Below are 23,949 nucleotides of genomic sequence, written 5' to 3' on the forward strand. Positions count from 1 at the left end.
AATCAGATTCTAGCTATTATTTCTTTAGTACATTCTACAAAATGCTAGCTAGAATCTGATTGGTTGCTATAGGCAACATCTCCACTTTTCAAACCCACCGGAAATCCCTCAGCTTGATACATTTACCCCAAGATGTTCACCATTAAACCCATAATTTTGGGTGCCAAATACAGCAAAGCAATTGTAAGAATTTATTCCAAATAATCCTATTAACTGAAGTGCACCAGGAATCCGAATTCTATAAAAATAAACTCTGCTAGATAAACATGTCCAGGGGCATTAACCATGGCGCACTGAGTGACTTCATCTCATTCATTCAGAATTAGGAGCAAAGCAAAATAAAAACAGCAAATTTACCACCTCTCAGTAAGCGAACGGCGTCACACTCCAATGTGCACTCTATATAGATAACTGGGATAAGTTGGTCGTAAACCACAGACATAACACCCCCCAAACAGCCCAAACTGTACCACTCACCCTCTGATTTGGTGCTGGAAAACAATGATGTGTTCAATGCCTGATCTCATGGTGGACTGAGAGCAAAATCATGCTCGTCTTCTCCAGGATATACAAAATTATCATCAAAGGCAAGGATAGAACCGGCTATTCTTACACGTTACAGCAATTACTCATAGAGTCCTGTGTTATTGAACCTGAAACATGTCAGAAGCTTGTTCTGTCCCTGTGTGTAATGATACTTTAATATATCCTTCTGAAGTACAGAGTAAATGCTATTTTTCCCTCACAAGTCAATAGTTGTCTGATTTCACTACACTAAGGACCCTCTCGTATGTACTCATTGGTGTGACCAATCATTGTGCTGCCTGATGATAAAGTCCTTCTAACCTCTTACAGAAATGATCACAAATATTTATTTTAGTGTAATGTAATAGACCGTAGTGTATCTATAATGGGCCCATGTCTCAGGGGGATCCACTTCAGTTCCTTGACTTGTGGGCCCACCCTGCATTCATGGGGTGGGTCCCCTTGTCCCCCCATTCCTGTTGTCTTCCTCCAGCGGGGTCGCTGTCGAGATCCCTCATCATCATCATCATCTAATTATATAGCGCCACTAATTCTGCAGCGCTGTACAGAGTACTCACTCTCATCAGTCCCTGCCCCATTGGAGCTTACAGTCTAAATCCCCTAACATACACACACAGACCAAGACATACTAAGAGCATTTTCATAGCAGCAATTAACCTACCAGTATGTTTTTGGAGTGTGGGAGGAAACTGGAGCACCCGGAGGAAACCCACGCAAACACGGGGAGAACATACAAACTGTACACAGATAAGACCATGGTCGGGAATCAAACTCATGACCCCAGTGCTGTGAGGCAGAAGTGCTAACCACTAAGCCACTGTGCTGCCCAAGATCCCCCCCCCCAACGCAGTAGAAAAAGAAGGGGTATCGTGATGCGTTGGATCTCAATGTGCGTTTAAGTTAAGTGAAGGGAGAGGCTGTAGAGGGATGGCGGAGGTGTAGAGTGCTGGGGTTGGTCAAGAGGCATGGTGGTTTTGAAGAGAGGGAGGGGGGGGGGGTCACCTAAGAACTGTTGTTTAGGTTGGACAGTTTTGATTTAAGGGGTCCCTGAAACACTGAATGGGTGATATCATGACACACATTATACAAGCATAGCATAGGCAAACCAAGGGAGGGGGGGTGTCCTAGTGCATGGAAACCCCCCTCCAAACCTGGGGCACTGTATAATTGAGGTGGCTGGACCCTGCTCCAGCTTCACACAACTCTGCTTGAAAAGGGAGAGCTGCGTGCACCTAACAGTAGTGCACGCAGCATTGCCCATGTATCTTATGGGGATAGGAAGAGTTAGAGAGCAGCCAAGCACTGTCTAAAATTATAGCCACACCCCCATGCATGCTGGTCACGCCCACTGGTGGCCTGGTGTGGAAACCCCCCCTCTACAAATCCTGCGTTTGCCCCTGCACAGCTTCCTCTTATTAAAGAACCCCCCTCAATGCCGGCCGGTTTATGCAGCCTTCTCGCCCACATTGCTATTCACTTTGAAAGCTCCCTGGTCCTAACGTCACTTTCCCCAGAACAATGGCTCAAAGACTCATTCACACCCCACTAGCTTAGCAATCACTCAATAAGAAGCAGTAGCATAAAGCGTAATAAAATAGACAGATGCAACCTTGTTTGGACACACCTGTGCCATAATGTTACTGGCTAACAAAGCTCATCCCTTTCACTCATCTTTATTAGTAACATTCCTTATAACGTTACAGCATAATATTTTGGATAGTATAACACTAGTATACCCCTTTACACATAGAAGGGTAATATCTTCAGCCATAACTAGCCCTAGTCTACACCACCTTCTCCACAGACCCCAACAGACAAACCTCCGGAGACACAGCCAACAGATGAGTGAAAACCACGTTGTCGGCCTAATAAGCTTCATTAACAGGTCACTCCCCAAACTACATATAAACCAAAGTCTTTATGAGCTCGACAACTATCAGAATGTAAAATCTTATTTATTCATTTAAAGACAGTCCGGTGTATAGTAAATCCATTTCACCTGGATTCATCTGTCTTTAGTTAGTCATTCCCTCCCACGCTTCCTCATGTAACAGACGCAGCTAAAACTGCCATCTTACTAACGCTGGCCAAACTACAACTCAGTATAATCCCTAGATAATTGTGCTATTCGTTTGTTAATGCCTAGTCTTGTTAAAATTCCTAAAATAGTCCAGGCTAATCCCAACAAATCTCTGAGATTCCCAAAGCACGGCAACCAAAAGTGAGAAGCCAGGAAGAGCCTCATGGCGGCCATCTTGTAACATTCCCGAGCGGTTCACTCATTAAGTCTTTGAAAAGACCTGACAGAACCATTAACCTGTCATCCCTTAAGAGTTTAGGAGGAGTCAGCACCTAACGAGATGTTAATTAATGTCTTGTCAGAAGATAATGCACTGTTTACAGGTAATGATCTCATCGGCCATATCATAAAGACCCCCCTGTGAATCCTCCCTGACATTTATTAGCATTGTTAGGCTGACGTGTCCAGGGCCACTGTCGTGTGAAAAGTCCGAAAGAAAATTTATAATAAGAAAAATAATTTCACACGTTCAAGATAATTTTGTCTCCCTCCAAAAGCGCAGGGATTTGTTTTGTTCTGACAATGGGCCAATGTGTTTTCAAAGCCATATCAGGAATTATGACCTAAATCTCCGTCTCACTCAGCCATGACTTCATGTTTCTCACTACTTTTCTCCTGTAATATCACTTATATTTTGTTTTACAGTTTTTGGCTACATGTGTTGGTGAATATTTAATATTACTAGGCTAAATATGAAATATTTGTTTAATTAGCCTGTGTGACATTTTATATACTTTTAGTTCAAACATATATATATAAGTATTTCCACTGTAAATTATGATTTGAATCCACAGTCTCCCTCTATATTACACCATTTTAAAACACAGGTAAAAGGGTAACACATATACATGGCGTAGTGCACTCCCTATTGTAGATAATAGAAGTCACCAATGAATTCTGTCACCATATAAAAGCAGGTGGCTACAGAGCTGATCCATTTTTAATGTTCACAGAAATAGGTGGCTTCTGTTAGCTGTTATAATTTACAGTAGGGAGTGGATTAAACCTTATATTATACAAGTTTTCCTATTGATCACAGAGTTGGTGACATCAAAACTCACCAATTATTAGAACTTAGATTAGAACTCTCTGTTTATACAGATATTATTTACAAGACCTTAGAGTGGTCTGTACGTACCTTTCCCAAGAGTTGCTGTAGATCATGTCACTGTGCTTCTGTGTAAGTCTTGGGGGAGAACAGAAAAAGACACCGGTCTAGTTAGCAGCGAGTCAGACGTCCGAACCTGCTGAGGTTCTCACATGATGGGAGTGTGAGGACGGAGCCTCTTCTAAAGAGAGATGTGCGTGTGGATGCGGCTTAAACCTCTCCTCTACTTCCCCTATAAAATCTGTCTAACTATTCCGTCACGTAATAAAACTGACAATGTTTACATAGAAACACCCAAAGCACATTATGTAATGAATCTAACATCCATCTTTCTATCTACCTATCTCATATCTATCTATCAAACTAATTTCTATCTATCTCATATCTATTTATCAAACTAATATCTATCTATCTATCTAACTAACTAATATCTATCTATCTCATATCTATCTATCAAACTAATATCTATCTATCTATCTAACTAACTAATATCTATCTATCTCATATCTATCTATCAAACTAATATCTATCTATCTATCTATCTAACTAACTAATATCTATCTATCTCATATCTATCTATCTATCTAACTAACTCATATCTATCAAACTAATATTTATCTATCTATCTAACTAACTCATATCTATCTATCAAACTAATATCTATCTATCTCATATCTATCTATCAAACTAATATCTATCTATCTATCTCATATCTATCTATCAAACTAATATCTATCTATCTATCTATCTAACTTACTAATATCTATCTATCTCATATCTATCTATCTATATATCTATCTAACTAACTCATATCTATCAAACTAATATCTATCTATCTAACTAACTCATATCTATCTATCAAACTAATATCTATCTAACTAACTAACTAATATCTATCTATCTCATATCTATCTATCTATCTAACTCGTATCTATCTATCTATCTCATATCTATCTATCTTTCTCATATCTATCTATCTATCTATCTATCTCATATCTATCTATCTAATATCTATCTATCTCATATCTATCTATCTCATATCTATCTATCTATCTCATATCTATCTATCTATCTATCTCATATCTATCTATCTATCTAATATCTATCTATCTAATATCTATCTATCTATCTATCTCATATCTATCTATCTAACTCGTATCTATCTATCTATCTCATATCTATCTATCTTTCTCATATCTATCTTTCTCATATCTATCTATCTATCTATCTCATATCTATCTATCTAATATCTATCTATCTATCTCATATCTATCTATCTATCTATCTATCTAATATCTATCTATCTATCTCATATCTATCTATCTATCTATCTATCTAATATCTATCTATCTATCTATCTCATATCTATCTATCTATCTCATATCTATCTATCTATCTAATATCTATCTATCTAATATCTATATATCTATCTATCTATCTATCTCATATCTATCTATCTATCTATCTAACTCGTATCTATCTATCTATCTATCTATCTATCTATCTCATATCTATCTATCTATCTATCTATCTATCTATCTCATATCTGTCATCATCATCATCATCATCAGTTATTTATATAGCGCCAACATATTCCGTAGCGCTTTACAATTGGGGACAAACGTAATAAACTAATAAACAAACTGGGTAAAACAGACAAAGAGGTGAGAAGGCCCTGCTCGCAAGCTTACAATCTATGGGACAATGGGAGATTGACACATGAGGTTAAGTATACATTTTGCATCTTGGCCCAGCCAGACTGCAAAGGTAGGGTGACTCATAAGCTAAATGATCCTGTCACACAATGTTGGTCCGGGGGTAGTTGTCTTGTGTGAAATTGTGTAACAGGCTAAAGGTAGTGAGGTTAAGATGGTGGTTGAGGAATATTATACGCTTGTCTGAATAGGTAGGTTTTCAGAGAACGCTTGAAAGTTTGTAGAACAGAGGAGAGTCTTATTGTGCGAGGGAGAGAGTTCCATAGAGTGGGTGCAGCCCGAAAAAAGTCCTGTAACCGGGAATGGGAGGATGTAATGAGGGTGGATGAGAGACGCAGATCTTTTGCAGAACGGAGTTGCCGAGTTGGGAGATATTTTGAGACAAGAGAGGAGATGTATGTTGGTGCAGCCTTGTTGATGGCCTTGTAGGTTAGTAAAAGTATTTTATATTGGATTCGGTAGAAGACAGGCAGCCAGTGTAGAGACATACAGAGTGATTCAACAGAGGAATAGCTATTTGCAAGAAAAATCAGTCTTGCCGAAGCATGCAAAATAGATTTTAGGGGTTTGAGTCTGTTTTTGGGAAGACCAGTAAGGAGGGAATTGCAATAGTCAATGCGGGAGATGATTAGTGCATGACTTAAGGTTTTAGCAGTGTCTTGTGTGAGATATGTGCGGATTCTGGAAATGTTCTTTAGATGTATGTAACATGATTTAGATATAGAGTCAATGTGGGGAACAAAGGATAGGCGTGAATCAAGGATTACACCTAGGCAGCGAGCTTGTGGGGTGGGATTTATGGTCATGTTATCAACAGAGATAGAAATGTCAGGTATGCTCTTGTTGGCGGGTGGGAATATTATTAACTCTGTTTTAGAAAGATTAAGTTTGAGTTGACGAGAGGACATCCAAGATGAAATGGCAGAAAGACAGTCAGTTACACGGGACAACACAGATGTCGAGATATCAGGAGAGGATAGATAGATTTGGGTATCATCCGCATAGAGATGATACTGAAAGCCAAAGGAACTTATTAGATTTCCAAGAGAAGCGGTATAGATAGAGAACAGCAGAGGACCTAGCACCGAGCCTTGTGGTACTCCAACTGATAGGGGAAGCGGAGCAGATGTGGCTCCAGAGAAATTAACAGTGAAAGAGCGATTAGAGAGGTAAGATGAGAACCAGGATAGAACTGTGTCTTGAAGACCTAGGGATTGCAGCGTTTGTATGAGAAGAGAGTGGTCAACTGTGTCAAATGCAGCCGAGAGATCAAGGAGAATTAGGAGAGAGTAATGGCGTTCAGTCTTAGCAGTGATCAGATCATTAACAACCTTGGTCAGCGCAGTCTCTGTGGAGTGTTGAGAACGAAAGCCTGACTGAAGAGGATCCAACAGGTTGTTTGCGGAAAGAAAGCGTGTGAGGCGAGTGTAGGCAAGTCTCTCTAGAAGCTTGGAGGGGCAAGGGAGCTGAGAGATGGGACGGTAATTTGAGAGAGAGTTTGGGTCGGAGTTTTGTTTTTTTAGAATAGGAGTAATCACTGCATGCTTGTATAGTGATGGAAAGATGCCAGTAGAGAGTGAGAGATTACAGATTTGAGTTAGAGGTGAAATGATATCTAATATCTATCTATCTATCTAATATCTATCTATCTCATATCTATCTATCTATCTAATATCTATCTATCTATCTATCTAATATCTATCTATCTATCTATCTATCTATCTATCTATCTATCTATCTATCTATAGCATGGAGTCCAGGTCTAAATCCCATAGACAACACCTATGGAGAGATCTGAATACATCAGTTGGAAGACAGAACCTTCAGAACTGGGAGATCTGGGACAGTTCTCACAAGAATGACAGTGAGGTAGACCTGAATGCAGACGTCAGGAGAGAGCACTTGTATTTGTATTTAGTACATTTTGGACGGTAAATACAACTTTTGTATTATTAATAACACTGTCAAGACACTATTCTCTCATGTATGTGATCCTTCATTATAGTGTTTACAAATAGGGTAATGTGACTATCGCATTTACTACTAAACTGTATATCCACATGTCTAACACTGTATATCCACATGTCTAACACTGTATATCCACATGTCTACACTTTCCTAACACAAACCTGGCATATACTGTACATACCCCCAAACTGTTCCAAATTTAAGGCTCTGTCTGCCTGGGGACATGTTTGTCCCGTGGGTGGTGATGTTGGGGGAAGATATCTAATGGGCAGCCTAGAGCTTTACAGTGCTAGGCAGCCCGCTGAGGGGGTGGTCTTGATGTGGCCACGCCCCCTGTTGAGATCCTAGTATTGTAGATCTTGAAGCATAATGATTTGCATCCAAACATTCATATGCAGCGAAATGCTCTTTTTCATGTGTGTGTCTTTTCCTGCAGAGTCATTAGTCCCTGGCTTTGTATCCATCAGTGACTCAGACATTGCACCTCACTGTGAAGCTACAGTGACTAGGTCACTCCATTCAATGACTGTTTTGTTGAACGTCCTCCGCTGTGCAGTGTTGTATATGTACTCGGCTCAGAGTTTTCCCTATTCTCACAACGTATGATGTGTTTGATGTTGTGTACACACTCTCAGCACTGGATACACAGATTATTTGCCATGCAGGAGAGCAAACAACGACACCCACAGGTCACCTTTCCTCTGTATATATTAATGCCCTATTTCTAAAATAACGATCGCAGATCCTGTCCCTGATGACAGACCTCCAGAAAATGGCTTCTTATATAAGTCTAACGTGTGTTTCTAAAGCAAGTTATTTGAAGATAAAAACAATTTTACCAAATAAGACTATACATATTTTTGTTCTATTGCAGTATATATGATGCGACTAAGTCATAGGTGTTTGTAACTTAGGTTAACGTCTAGCTTCTACCTGCCATATCTGTATCCTGTAGGTAGATTCAACAGAGAGAGGTATTTACCCTCAGACTACGCATCTGAATGAGGTCACTTTGTCATGGTTCACAACTTGATCAATATGTGCTCTGGTAACCTGTTTATTTCAGATTTTATATTACATATTATTATTACAGAGTCTAATACACAAATGTTTGTTATTGTAATTAATGTCTTAAGTGTGCTCCTGCATTCTTGTCTGATATTATGCGTTTTGTCTAGCTTGAAGCTTCATCAGGAAGAATATGCACCTATATGATGAAAAGCGTAGGGTCTATTAAGTTTCAGTTTAGCCTTTATGTTGCATACACGGGCAACTCTTTCTGGTCATCGCTGGGACACTGAATACTTCCTACTACTGGGAGGCACCAGAGACGGCAAATACCCAGAGCTTTGGATATTTGGTCCAGATAAGCTTTATAATATTTTAATTGTGTACGTTTAGCTTGTATAGTGATTATTAAAGGTATATGTATAAATACTACACTAAGTCCTGTTTATTCTCTATACAGTACAAGGTGTTGTTAATATTTGATGACCTCAAGCAACATTAGATAAGCTTGTTACTCTCTCACTATTTGGTACACATTTAATTGCCCCTTTGTTCCGATTCATTTGGAGTTCTCATATATACTACACTAATAGTTTAGTTACTACACTCTTTTGCTTCTTTGTTCACAGATTTCATTAAACCTGGCAAACAGCTGGTCCACTAAAGATGGCTGCCACGTTGTATAAATTGAGAGGAGTAGCTTCCATTTTTGCTCACAGACTTCTTATAAATTTAAGTGGAGCCCCAGCTTCACCTACTTTTGTTACACTTATAATGCATACATAAACGTAATGGACCTGATTCATTAAGGAAAGCACAGGAAAAAAAGGAGTAAATTTGCTCCTGGACAAAACCATGTTACAATGTAAGGGGTGAAAATGAGTTTAATATTTTGCACATAAGAAAATACAGGCTGCCTTTTCATGTAGCACACAAATACTTGACAGTTTTGTTTTTTTTACATTGAAAGTTAAAGTTGATCTAGGACATGCCCTATCCCAACTATAAATCTGTCCTCACATTTTAAATTTACCCCCCCCCCCCCAAAGTTACTCCTTTTTTTTTTTCTTTCCTTTCCTTAATGTTTTAATAAGCGTTAAAAACGAGTCAAACGCCAGTGTACAGACTAAAACAGAGTAGTTGTGTTTTAGGGGTTAAGGAAGTGACCAACTACTATACTAACTAAGCCCATATTTGTTATGCAAAATTCTATATTATGTTGGTGAGACACCGTGACAAAGCTTTCTACACTTCCTCTGGACACCTGGAAGAGATGCAGATTTTTCTCTCTATTCTTATATTCTTTGGGCTTGGAGGTGAGTTATGCCAAATATACTAATATAAATGTGCCCTTACAGCTCTGACCTTGATAATAGTATGGGATGTTAGCATGATCTCAGGAACATCTCTCTAGTCTCTGGTTGTCGCTAAAGTTACCAGGGGATCCAACAATGGGCACTAAGACAAATTAGTCACCACTAGTAAAGTATAGTTCAATCTAAAACTGAAAATTCAGCTTTGGGTGAAATATCACAAGTACAAACCGATCCCAAAATCTTATTCAACCGAGGTCCAGCGTTTATATGATCCATCGTTTCTGCCTTACAACATCTATGGCACTGCTTTGCGGACTCCTTTTTTTATTCAGGCAGCATGTGGGTCCTGATTACACATTGCCAGCGGGACCAAGCTAAGCAGCAGAGGGTGTGCCCCTGATATTGGGTTACCTTTAAGATCGTGTGACTGCTGAAACCGAGGTTAGTCATTTTTTGGGATAGGATATTTTACAGAAAAATGAATATTCCTTTAAAGGCACACTAACCCAATTTTTATCATTTTCTTTTTGCATTAGTCTAATAGCAAGGCAATGTTTGATGTGATTTGGGGCTTGATATGACATAATTTGGGGTGTGTTAATGTCAGGATGGTCCAGAAATATACCAGAACAGGCATAGTCGAGATACAGACAACCCTAAGATGAACAGATGAACACTGCTCATAACATTATGACTACCACATACTTTCATCTGTAGCAAACACAATCCAGCATATACTTTTGGTTAAATCTTACCTAATTGAACGCTGTTAGCAGATTACAATGTGAGAATGATACGACAGGAGGCACACAAGTCCTTTTAGGTGCAGAAAATTGGTTCAATGTGTGTACCATATATATATATATATATATATATATATATATATATATATATATATATATATACATATATACATACACATTATAAATAAATATATATATATATATATATATTTATTCATATACACACACACACATATATATATATATATATATATATATATATATATATATATATATATATATATAGTAACTATATTCATAGCAGCCCACCCTACAGTATACCCCCACCAGGTGCAGAGGGCCTAGGATCCAAACCCCTAATAATAATTGTTACTAGTCGTATTAAACTGGACACACACTGCCATATTCTACTGGATCTCCCTCACACACTGTTAGAAAGATAACAGGTATCTTTCTATGACCACTGCCTGGCAACAAGCAGAGAGTGTGATGGTCTTGTTTGCTCTCTATAGTGTGGGCAGTATCTGGAGTATTGCCCTGTCATTACTAACGCCACGCAGTCTTTCCCCTACATGCTGAACCTTTGGATGAACAGCTATATAGCAGTTAGTGAGCCAACACAGATAGCCCATGTCTTGTAAAGCAGATAAGCAAACGGGTGGTGCAGAGAGTTGGCAAATAGACAACGTGATTATTCTAATGAATAATATACATGCATCCATCTGCAGAAGCGTCTTCCACTTTTCAGCAGTTTTGGAAAGAAATAAAAATGACTAAACTAGCTGGGATCTTTTATTTAGAGACTTAGTAGTGTATTAGACAAGCAGGATTTACATCAAGTAATTATCAGCACCCATTGTTGTGACAGCTGCTGAATGATTTAATACCTCTCATGATGATGAACTCCCAGCCTAGGACCTGTTAATTGACTTGGTACATTAATCTCTTCCTCCGCTTGGGTAGTGCAAGTTCCCATCTATGTAAATGATGCAAATGTCCATATGTATTAATGTATACAGCATGCAGAGATGTGATATCTATTTTTATGGTTTAATTTACAGCTCTACACTATGAAGCAAATGTGGCGTCTGTAGGTAAGTAGGGATTTGTAATAAACCACAGGAATTATATGAATTTTGTTGAGATAGAGAAAATAGGAAAAGCAGAAGTTATAGAACACATGGATGGCAGGTGACCTATTTCAGGACTAAAAGCCTCATTCCCTCCAGGCTAGATAGGAATTTGAATTTCTGCCACATCCATCCTCGCTCACTCTTACGGAATGTTCGGGACTCTCCTGAATTCCGAGTAGGTCTCCCAGACTCCTGGGAGAGCAGGCAAGTTTCCCACATCCTGCCTGTTGGGTGTCAAAATGACGTGATTCCGTGTCATTTTCCCCTCCCCCAACAAAATTATGTTCCTGTCGTGGTGGCTGGGCAAAAATGACATTATTTTGCCACGCCCCCTTCCTAAGATCTCCCAGATGCCAGCTACATAAAGTTGGCAAGTATGGCGGTATCTCTTGCTCCAGCTACAGGGTTAGTCTAAGTCTCGATTACTAGTGACGACAGTTGAGCATTCATGCTATAACATGTGTTTGCAATCAGGAACAACTGTAAAAATGTATTTTATGTTCAGTAGACATTAAGAACATCCTAATAAATGTATTTCATATGGAAAAATATATATAAAAAAAAACAACACTTTTTTTTTTTAACTGTTTTATCATTAATGCCTATATTATTAACAGATGACATTAACTGATTTATTTTTTCTATGATCCATGCTGAGCAGACCTACACCCGAATTCATCAGCGCTCCTTATCAGATCCGCTCCTTGTTAGAATTCGGGTGTGCGCTTGCCTGAATTCATTGTGTTTTAAAACAAACGCAGGTTGCGCTCACTATGCGTACCTTAATCAATCAGGCCCTCCAAATGGGTTTGCTCTCAAACGAGTACAAAAGGTGCTTATTGACTGTGCTAGAGATATATAGACTAAAAACTAAGTAAATGGAGAGATAATTCCCACGTTGATACTCTCCAACTCTCTTCCAGCTGTGAATGTGGCCCTACAGGGTCTGGCCTTGCAGTCCAGCACTGTTCTAGGCCAAGGAGAAGCTAACCTAGCAATAGATGGCAACTCAAATCCTAACTACTTACAAGGGTCCTGCAGCCAAACCACCAGCGAGTACCAGCCATGGTGGACTGTGGACCTGAGACGTGGCTACCTGATCGCCAATGTTACGATTACCAGCCAGATGAACAGCGGGAGTACTCAGGTGCCCTGGGCCGAGATCCACGTTGGAGAAAGCACCGAGGGTTATGGCGTGTACAACCCAAGGTAAGCAGGAGGAGAGGACTGAATGAGGGTTGGGTTCTAGCTAAACAGAAGAAACCATTAAGGGGTTACGGCTAATGGACACCTGAGACAGCTTCTCCGTTTTTGTGATTACTACATATGAAGTGATCTAATACCGGCTACACATGGGCGATCCTACAGCTCGGCCTGAGTGCCAAGATCAGAGTCCAGTAAGGCCACATAGATGCTTGGTCTTCCAAATGTCCGATAATGACTCCACCAATTTTGATTGGTTTATAATCCACATTGCGGTCGTTTTGGGGACTTACATGCTGCAATAACAAACCAATTGCTCAATATTACTACAGCTCTCATAGTTTGTGGCCAGCATTACATATAGCATCACACACAAAGAAGGAAGAATTTAGGCTAGATTAATGGCGGCAGAATGAGTGCAGAGGGTAACTATTTGTTGCAGAACTACCAGTCCCATCATGCACTGCCAGCCTATCAGAGGATCTCTAGTTCTCTAATACACATTCTATCCTTTGTTCCACAGCTGTTCTACCATCAGCTCTATGGCTGCGGGAGCGACCATGTCCTTTCCGTGTGGGGGAATTATTGGACGTTATGTCACCGTAGTCATACCAAATCGCATCGATACACTAACTTTGTGTGAGGTTCAGGTGGGAGTCCTCAACATCCCAGGTATACATAGAAACATAGCTGATTTGTAGTAACACACATAGGAAGATCTCTTCCCTAAGACCAAATCCAAGCAAAGGATGTGATGAGTACAATCAACAACTGCTTTAAGAAATAAAATAGATTATATTAACAAAAAGAATGAAAAGATACACATGGCATTGTTCTGAAATACTTTTATACTGGAAAGAAAGTTGTATTTTACATATAAATAATTTAGCTGATTACAAAGGAATGGTAAGCAGGTTATTGAAGATCGTGGTTAAAACATACTTGCCAACTCTCCCTGAATGTCAGGGAGTCTCCCTGAAATAGGGTGATCTCCCTCACTCCCTGAAGAGTCTGGCATTCTCCCTGATGCTGAGCCAGTACAAGACGTGGTTGGCTTTGCCATCTGTGGCATGATGACACAGTTCAGAAATTGTGTCCTATGTCCATGTATTGGTGCCTATGGAGGTGGCCATTTTCATGGAGACCAAGATTTAATCAAAGACCGACAGGTAAGACAACATGACTTCAGTAATGGAGACAGAAATGTAATAGACACTTCAGTCTCTAGACATTCATTAGCTGCTTTTTTTAACGCATAGTTGCCTACTCTCCCGGAATGTCCGGGAGACTCCCGTATTTCTGGGAGACTCTTCATGGAGTGAGGGAGATCACCCTTATTTCAGGGAGAGTTGGCAAGTATGAGTTAGGTATGATGCACATATTACATACTGCCCAGGAAAAAGCAGTAAATAGGACAGGAATTGCCCATACCCAAGCATGACCAGATCATTGTTTTTCCCAAGCTCCTTCTCTTTTTGGACACAGAAAATCCGTACTGTTGGGGGGTATAATTTAAGCACAGGCTTACAAGCTATAACAAGCAAATCTGACAAAGGAGGGAGGAGCTGGGGCCGCTGGTGAAGCTCGGAGGGCTGCCATCTTTTGCCCATCGCTGCTGTTGACTGAACAGAGGGATAACTTGAGAATTGAAGAACAGGACATGAAATAAGCTGGATATATGAACATTGTTTCATACAGAGGTGTCTGACACCACAATCCTCCTGTAGCTGAACCCTCACAACACTTCTCTGTACGGTTGGGGGACCCTGCTCCTTTGACTATATAACCCTGAGTCGGTGGCTTCTTGCTGTCTCCATTCCCCTCCTCACATCATGTCACTGCCCCTGTCACCTACAGCCCTGTCTTTACTAACTCATCACTCATCTCCTGATATACTCTTCGCTGCTTGGGGACCCTGCTCCTTCCACTATATAACTCTCAATCTGTGGCTTCCTGCTGCCTCCATTCCCCTCCTCACATCATGTCACTGCTCCTGTCACATGCAGCCCTGTCCTCACTGACACATCACTCATCTCCTGATATACTCTGTGCTGCTGGGGCCCCTGCTACTTCCACTATATAATGCTCAGTCTGTGGCTTCCTGCTGCCTCCATTCCCCTCCTCATATTGTGACACTGCCCCCGTCCTCTCTGACATAATCACATGACTGGACATCATAGAAACACTCATATCTTGCTGCGCTGACCGTTCTGTTGATCGGATTGGCTAATAGATGGTGTACACACAGAGAAGCGGAAGAGGAAGATTAAATAGAACAGGGTGCTCTTCCCCCGTCAAACAACGTCAGAAAAGGGGACAGCAAAAGACAGCAACTGAGAAAAGCCATCTATAAGTAGTCTAATAACAGTTATCTCGGTCACATTACCCCACACACACAGAGCAGAGGCAACCACTTTGTAAACTAAACCAAATTTATGAAAATGCAGCTTAGTAATTTATTAAGCGATTAGTGGTAGCGGATTGTCATGAAAGCAGGTTCAGTCCAAATAACACACAACACTTTAAAGTATCAAACAACCATATAGATGGATTTATTGTATTACAGTCATCCAATTTCTGTAAACAGACACAACACACGGTCACCACCTCATGGTGTAACTCACGTTTCCTAGTTGTAGACTGTGCACCAAGTCCCCTATATAGTAAAGGTGAAGCTCAATAACTCTGTCACTTCCTCTCCCAGACAGACAACTCGGAGTGATGGTTCAAACGGTCTCAAATTCTGGATCCGACCTCTTACATAACACAGAGATAGTGATGCAGCAGGTGAGAGACCTCCTCCCACACAGCCCTGTTTGTCTGTCTCTCCCAGATGTACGGTGACACACAGATAATTATTACCTTTTATCCCACAGCTCCGGCAGAAAATAAAGAGCACAGTCAGGACATTAGGCTGGGGGACTGACAACGTCCTGCAAAGAGGTGAGTACAGCGGTCACTCTGAGGACCAGTGACCCCCAGGTCTGATCAGGAGAACAGTAACGGCTGGAACCTGGACCAGGGACAGCTCTTTATTAACATGACTCACATATGTTTAATAATGTATATATAATGTAAGGCTATGTTGTACTTTTCTATAGAGTAATAATTATCTACATTGTTTTCATGATTAACCTATTCTGGGTTAATTCAATTCAGCCAAAATAAAATGGAACTTTGGGAACAATGGGGCAATAAGCAGGTAATAGTCCCAGCTGTCAAGGCCAGTTACACTGGTGAATCACAAGTAGGGATTATGCTGTATGATATAGATGTATATACATAGAAACACACAGTAGTCGAAGTGGACATATAGCCATGGACATTTAGAAGTAGATATGGAAAACATGCTTCTAAATGAACATGGATTGATTGTAAGGACTCTGTGCTCTTTAGTAGACTGTGCGACGTTGTCCTAAATGTAAAAGAATGTTGGGACTACATGGCTAATCAGATTTTTGTCATTTTGTTGAATGTACTAAATAAATAACTACAATCCGATTGGTTGCTATGGGCAACACCTCCACTTTTTCAAACCTGCAGTTTAGTAAATATACTCCAAAGAGTCTCGAGAAACAGTTTCCAGATATACATGTGGCAAATAACATGTCCCTCTCTCCACAGATAACCAGACCTGCATCCCCATGATGAAGACATAAGTCCTCTCCATAAACAAGAAGCAGAAATATTCCGATGTGCGCAGGTCTTGGGACACAGATTCCAGCAAGAAGCGATCTCCAACAAACTGCACATTAGACATCAGATGTGGCAAATGCGTTTGGATTTTGGAAAACAAATGACTTTCTCCCTTTTAAATATACCCATCCTGCTATCATGAAAATACTTCTATTGTGTTATTTTTTTCTGGATTGAGTAAATCATGTCCGTGCTATAAGTAATAGTGTTCAGAGAGACTAAGCAGTAGTGTCGTACTGTATACATTATTGCTTTTATTTGTGTGTCCATTTACATTGGGACATTTGTTCCTATCAGTGGCGGATGCAGGGGGGGGGGGGGAGGGGGCAATGGCCCCCCCTAGCGGAGGCTTGCTGCTGGCGGCTGCACACTATGTGCAGGTCCGTTTGCAGTGACAGTGTGCTGCCCGGCTGCTCTGATTGTGTTTTAAACACAACCAGAGCATCCGGGGAGCACACTGTCCCTGCCTGTCACTGCTGAACGGACCTGCACATAGTGTGTAGCCGCCGGCAGCCTCAGATGTCAAAAAGGGGGCGGGGCCTAAATACACCCCCCCCTACATCGTCACCGGGTACAAATATTCTCTAGATCCGCCCCTGGTTCCTATATGTCTAACAGAGTAACCCATGTATCACCAAACCCTTGTGAATGCGGCTTCTAAATCTGGAAAATGCTCTACTCTACAGCCATGTAGTCATTTTAGATCATCATCTATTCATATAGCGCCACTAATTCCACAGCGCTGTACCGAGAACTCACTCACATCAGTCCCTGCCCCATTGAAGCTTACAGTCTAAATTCCCTAACACACACAGACATACACAGCAGCCAATTAACCTACTAGTATGTTTTTGGAGTGTGGGAAAATAAATTATATACATATATATATATATATATATATATATATATATATATATATATATATATATATATATATATATATATATATTACACACATACTTTATTAGGTACACCTTCTCATCAGCACAACTGTCTAATCAGCCAATCATGTGGCAGCAACTCAGTGCTTAAAAGCATGCAGACATGGTCAATGATCATCATCATCATCATCAGTTATTTATATAGCGCCACTAATTCCGCAGCGCTGTACAGAGAACTCACTCACATCAGTCCCTGCCCCATTGGAGCTTACAGTCTAAATTCCCTAACATACACACACACACAGACAGAGAGAGGCGCACACACAGACTAGGGTCAATTTGTTAGCAGCCAATTAACCTACCAGTATGTTTTTTGGAGTGTGGGAGGAAACCGGAGCACCCGGAGGAAACCCACGCAAACACGGGGAGAACATACAAACTCCTCACAGATAAGGCCATGGTCGGGAATTGAACTCATGACCCCAGTGCTGTGAGGCAGAAGTCCTAACCACTACGCCACCGTGCTGCCCACACAGAAAGAAAAATGATTCAGTTATTGTGCAGAACAGATACCAGGACAGTGAAGAAATGTGATCTAAGTGACTGTAGAATGATTGTTGGTGCCACACAGGGTGGTTGGAGTATCTTAGAAACCGCTGATCTCCTGCGATTTTCATGCGCAAGAGTTTATAAAGAAAGGTGCAGAAAACAAAAAACTCACAGTAGGTGGCCGTTATGTGGGAGAAAACACCTCGATAATGAGAGGTCAGAAGAGAGCGGGACTGGTTCATGCTGAAGGGAAGCACCAGTAACTAAAACAAACATGTGTTACAACAGTAGCAGAGCATCATCTCTGAACGCACAGAACATCAAACCTTGAAGTGGAACTGGCTATAGGAAACAGGCAGATGGCAAAGTCAGAACTTGGCATAAAAATGTATCCTTCCTGCCTTGTGCCATGGGGCAGGCTGCTGGTGGTGATGTAATAACGTGGCCTCTGAATACCAAATGAGCAGTATTCACATACCACAGCCTACCTGATTATTGTTGCTGATCACTTTATGGCCACAGTCTACCCATGGTATAATGGCTGCTTCCAGCACGATAAAGAACACATCATCTTCAAGCTGGTTCTATGAACATGACAATGAACATGTGTCCTCCAATGGCCTCCAGTCCCCGGCTCTCACTTCAGTAGAGCGCCTTTGGCATGTGGTGGAACAGGAAACCTGCAGCCAATACATCTGCAGCAAACGTGTGATGACGTCATGTCACCATGGACCAGAATCTGAGGAATAATCCCAGCACCTTGTTGACTACATACAACAAAATACCCAGACTGGTTTGGGGTAGGTGTTGGTCCTAGAAGGGTCAACCTAATAAAGTGCCCAGAGAGTGGAAAAGGGGGTCGGGGGGGATAACTATATATAGTTATGAAACACGGTTACCCTATAATCTCTCCCAGAGCCTTACGAACAAATGAGCAACGTAAAACACAATCTATGCGTTTGTCCAATTGTAGACCTGTTGTCTGCAGTTGCCAGCTAAAGGGAGCCTATTAGCACGTTTTCCATACCTTGTTGCTGCTTTTATAAAGCATGCATATATATATATATATATATATATATATATATATATATATATATATGAAATTATTTGTGACCTACTTTTCCTAGGAAGGACGGAGCAGTTGCTCTGTCCACTGTCCTCGCCCCTCGGAAAACTTCCTCCAGCCCTCAGCCCAGAACATTTTATTTCTGTTTTCTTATCATCCAGTGCACTAAATATTACTTTTTATTAAATAATACTAACCTACCTGTTAGTCTCTCAGGCGGAATACTGGGCACACCATAGGATTGTTTTAATTGAAAGAAAAAAAAAAAATTCTCCCTGTAGACGGTTTTTCCTTACAACACAAATCACAACAGTTAATACAAAATGATTACTCTAACCTTACCAGGCAGATCAATATGAGGAACAGAAGATTATTTAATTCCAGCTTTACAACAACGACGACATGGGAAACAATGGGCACAAATCTGTGCTCGAAAGTATTTATTTATAAACATAAAAATAGAACCTAGACAAAATATGGGTGTTCCTTTCCCAATTAAAAACACAAACCATGAAGCGCACACAAAATAATCCTTTTAAACAAACATGTCTCATCCTTGATTCCATGTGTCAGGAAAACCCTATCCCTGCACGCAATGACAGTCATTCCCTCTGACTAAAACAAGAGGATTCCCTTGTGAAAAATGCATTAAAGTTATTTCAGTACACACAATGAAACGGATGTGACGGACACATCGTACTACTCCCAGCCCACTCATACAATCATTTATACAATGATCACTTCTCTTGACAGCGATAGGCTGGCAGATGTTTTCTAGATGACAATCAGTGCAGCAGATGATTGGCTGAGAACAGGTGAAGGTGGTAGGGGTAATGGCCTGCTGGCCTCAGTATACATCCATGTTTTGGACTAGGTTACCTAACCAAATGGCACAGCACTGTGGTCATGTACAAGAGGGTTAACAAACAATGCACAAGCCTGTAATAACAAAGAAAAAAAAAAAAGGCGGGATGTTTTTGTTTGAACGATATACCGCCTTGAGGGCTGCAGGTGGTACTGTTGAGACAGTGATTCAGAGAGACAAAAAGTCTCCCCCAGCAGAACATAACAGGGTATTACACTGTAAATACAGATTTCTAACTTCTGCAGGATGCCTCTTCCACGGAAGGGAAGGCAATAGTTTTATTCAGTAGGAACTGTACATTTTTTTTTATTTTATGTAGTCCAAGTGCCTGGCTGTAATGCAAACACCAGGGAAAGGGGATTAAGTGTCCAGTAGAGAACGTGGAGGACAAACGCGCTAGTATGTGCTGCGTGGTCAGACTTCCTCCTTGCCAAACGGGTCACTGTTTCTGCTGAACGGCTTCCTTCCTTGCAGCATCTTGGAGTAACTGTGTGTCCACCTCATCAGCTGGGAGCTGGACATAGCGGACGACAGACCCACGGATGAAACAGTTCTTCACCGACAGCTGCACAATCACAATCATTTCAGTACAGAGTTAAGCCTCTACATTACAAATAATGTCAATATACACAGTCACTATACTATACACTGTGCTGGCACAGTGGACAGAGGTACAGACTGGTGAGAGGAGGAAGGACAGAAGCAAACCAATCAGGACTCACCATGTGAGGATATTTCTCTGGGTCTGTCACACTGATGTCAGTTAGTTTGATGTTTAGATACTGAGAAGAGATACACAGAAATATATTCCATTAGCACTCGAGAGGAATCTGGCCCTCACCTATCCTTCCTCGCCCTAAGACAGGGCCGGATTAAGGGAATGGAGGCCCCTGAGCTAAGGGTGCTGTGAGGCCCCAACCGGCTACAGGTACTGTGAGGGCCCCCCCGATATATGTAATACAGCATAATATAATAGCTCTGCTCCTCCCGTGTACACCCCACCCCCCCAGCACTTAGCTCCTATTCCTTGTGGTCCAGCAGATTCGCCCTTTCACTGCAGGCACAGTTCTTCAGTCACTCCCTGTAGTGCTTCCATGGTGCACAGTAATCTCGTTACTGAGGAGATCTCGCGAGAGTGAGACTATGACTCAGTCTTACTCTCACAAGATCTCCTCAGTAAGGAGATTACTGCACACAGCAGAAGCACTACAGTGACAGTAGCCAGCTAACAGCATAACGCTTACTGTTAGCTGCCTGCCATTCTCCATGACCGACAGTTGGAGCCGGGGGCATTGACGCCGCCGACGCGATGAATGTCAGTGGGCCCCATAGATGCCCGTAGGCTCCTGGGCTCTAGCCCAGAAAGCCCCCAGGTTACTCCAGCCCTGCCCTAAGACCATATTTACAAGATTAGTGATTAAATGAACTGATTTTTTGGTAGCGTGGAAGGCAAAGTCTCAAGTGCATGTTGTAACATAGGGTATACAAGACTTTACTAGCTTTCTCAAACCTTCTAAGAAAGAAGAGTGGATGTGTTGCTCAAGGAATGGTATATAATACAAACAGATATGTAACCAAGCCACGCGTGTCTGAATATTGTGCCTTAAGCCCACTACAGACAGAACCGTCTACAGGGTTTGTTTTATATTAAAGTAGCAGCCGGGTCCTAAGAAACACCTTATAGACATCTGCAGCACGTCGCATATGAAACTGGTAAATCTACTTTGTGAACACATTCAAATTAATCATCAATCTGACATCAGGTTTCTACACTAGGATAGGTTACATAGCTTGATTTTATTATATCAACTATAAATTAAGATGTACTTTATAGCAAAGTCACTTATATTCCTAGATTTCCTTGGTCTCATATGGTCTTTGCATTTTAGGTGTCATCCTATCCCATGTTTTATGTTTCCAGTGATGTAGCCCAATATTAAACCCATATTCTGCAACCTTACCTGATCCACCGAGTGTAAAGTACCACAAATACTGCAAGAGAGCAAAATTATTGTTAGCAATAGTACAACAGCAAAGAAAAGGGCATATTTACTGCATGCACAGAGGATTTAAGGACTATAGAGAAGACCTACAACATGGATATTTTAGAGAACATCTATAACATAAGAAGAGTCACAGGAGTTACACTGAGCAGCAGCTAGAATGATTATATGAAGACACAATAAAGAGAAGACAGGGAGAGAGGTAGGGACAGTATAAAGCTTCTAAGTTAGTGTTACTCACCTCAAATCATTCTTTAGTTCCACAACAACATCCTTCCCCACTAGAGACTTGAAAAAGGAGTAAAACAGCTGCAGAACCAGAACACAAGTCAGACTTTTACCTCTGCCCACAAACCCCATTATAGGAAATAATTAAAGTGAAACATTTTCAGTTACTTGCTATTGAATATTCATAGGGTGACTGCCAACAAGCCAATATATACAATTGTGGCTCATTAAGTAACATGTACCACGATAACACCCAATCAATATATTGCTCACATTACCACTTACTATTGAATTTAGTGCCCACCTATAACACCGCTTTATAAAACACTACCCAAACACCCAATACCAAATAGTTATTAGGGAATGCAATCCACACTCACCAACTGCAGGAAGAATTTTTACATATTGGTATACAAGACAAGGTTATGGACCCCACACAGAGCACTGTTTTAGTGCAGCACAGATATTTAAAGGTACACATTGGTGTATTAGTTTGAAGTCTTTATATCTCCTATACTGACTAGTATTTAGTGGCTGTTGGATCTACTTGATACAGTTTTATAGTGTGTTAGTGTTATGATTATGCTCTGACAGGTGCAGTTTCACACAGGGCACAACACGTTGTGCAGCTACACACAACATCACAATTGACTAATTTGTTCATTGCAGACATTTCCCAACTCATTCAACACACAGATCTTCCGTTCTAGGACACCACACCTATGGGTTCCAGTGTCACTGGGTAAAATAGCTGCTGTCTGCTGGGAACAGTACACACTGACCGTCCTAGGAAACAACTAAAACCTCCATAGCCTAAGCTCTTCAGCTGTTGTGGAACTACAAGTCCCGGCATGCTATGCAGGGTCAGCCGCCTTATGTTAACCACAGGCAGCCGTTGCCTGCTGGGACTTGTAGTTCCCCGACAGCATGCGATACACAGGTTGCCCGTCTCAGACCACAGACAGCATGGCACAGACGTCACGACAACGCTCTGCGGCTCCTCATACCATGGTGACGGGAACACGAGCCGGTCAGGGCGCGATGTGCTGGTCGCAGGAACAAACTCCGGACACTCACAGCCACGGGCTGACGAGCGCTTCACGTTTGTGTTCGATTTTAATGCCGGTCGCAAACTCTCGCGAGAAGACGAGAACCAATTGCCTCGTCTGCTTTGAGATTTTATTTACAAAAACTAGGGGAAGACTGCTATACCTAAGAGTAGGAGTACGATGATTAGGAGGGCGGCCATTTTAATGAAGTCTAATGTGTATCTGCACTTCTGCATATAGTACATTGTAATTCTAGCTTAAGGTCCAGTTTGGTACAAAAACACGACCTAATCTGCCCCCCCAACACACTTTCTAATAAACCTCTGCCCACTTCAGGGTCAGAGAATCGGTTCTGCCCTGCCTACTTTGGTATGCTTCCCAATCTGAAATAACCATACTTGCCAACTCTCCCGGAAAGTCCGGGAGACTCCCGAAATTCGGGTCAGTCTCACGGACGAGCTGGCATTTCTCCTGCATCCCGGATTTCACTGAGAATCGCGTCATTTGACGCGATTCTCGGTGATTCACGCCATTTTGGAGAGCGGGACAAGGCCTAATCGCGTCATCTTGGCCCCACCCCCGCCAAAATAACGCGATTGGCCTCATCCCGCCCCCCAGTCATGCCCCCTCTCCCGGAACTTGGCAAGTATGGAAATAACCCGCCTAAGACTAGCGCAGGGCCTGGTTGAGGATTGGGAAGAGGACACATTACCAGTTTTAAATATTTTAATTACGTAGCAATTTTGTGGGGTATCACTTTATTCGGGGTGTGTCTGCAAAAGGGCTTCTCCT

At 41.3% G+C, this 23,949-nt stretch overlaps 2 protein-coding genes across 2 annotated transcripts; one reads left to right on the top strand and one right to left on the bottom strand.

The window, feature by feature from the left end:
• Window positions 1-9,522: 9,522 nt before the first annotated feature.
• LOC142102068 (fucolectin-like) lies at window positions 9,523-16,663 on the top strand. The gene is made up of 7 exons (XM_075186611.1): window positions 9,523-9,741; window positions 11,546-11,578; window positions 12,541-12,826; window positions 13,344-13,492; window positions 15,525-15,607; window positions 15,697-15,763; window positions 16,445-16,663. Exons 1-7 carry the CDS (start codon window positions 9,642-9,644, stop codon window positions 16,477-16,479), a joined length of 753 nt encoding a protein of 250 aa, XP_075042712.1. The 5' UTR covers window positions 9,523-9,641; the 3' UTR covers window positions 16,480-16,663.
• Window positions 16,664-19,420: 2,757 nt separating this feature from the next.
• LSM2 (LSM2 homolog, U6 small nuclear RNA and mRNA degradation associated) lies at window positions 19,421-23,260 on the bottom strand. The gene is made up of 5 exons (XM_075186613.1): window positions 23,116-23,260; window positions 22,122-22,189; window positions 21,839-21,869; window positions 20,600-20,659; window positions 19,421-20,442 (listed from the first exon to the last, which is right to left on the bottom strand). Exons 1-5 carry the CDS (start codon window positions 23,116-23,118, stop codon window positions 20,317-20,319), a joined length of 288 nt encoding a protein of 95 aa, XP_075042714.1. The 5' UTR covers window positions 23,119-23,260; the 3' UTR covers window positions 19,421-20,316.
• Between the last annotated feature and the right edge of the window lie 689 nt (window positions 23,261-23,949).

This window comes from Mixophyes fleayi, chromosome 9 (assembly GCF_038048845.1).
Source record: "Mixophyes fleayi isolate aMixFle1 chromosome 9, aMixFle1.hap1, whole genome shotgun sequence".
NCBI classification, from domain to species: Eukaryota; Metazoa; Chordata; class Amphibia; order Anura; family Limnodynastidae; genus Mixophyes; species Mixophyes fleayi.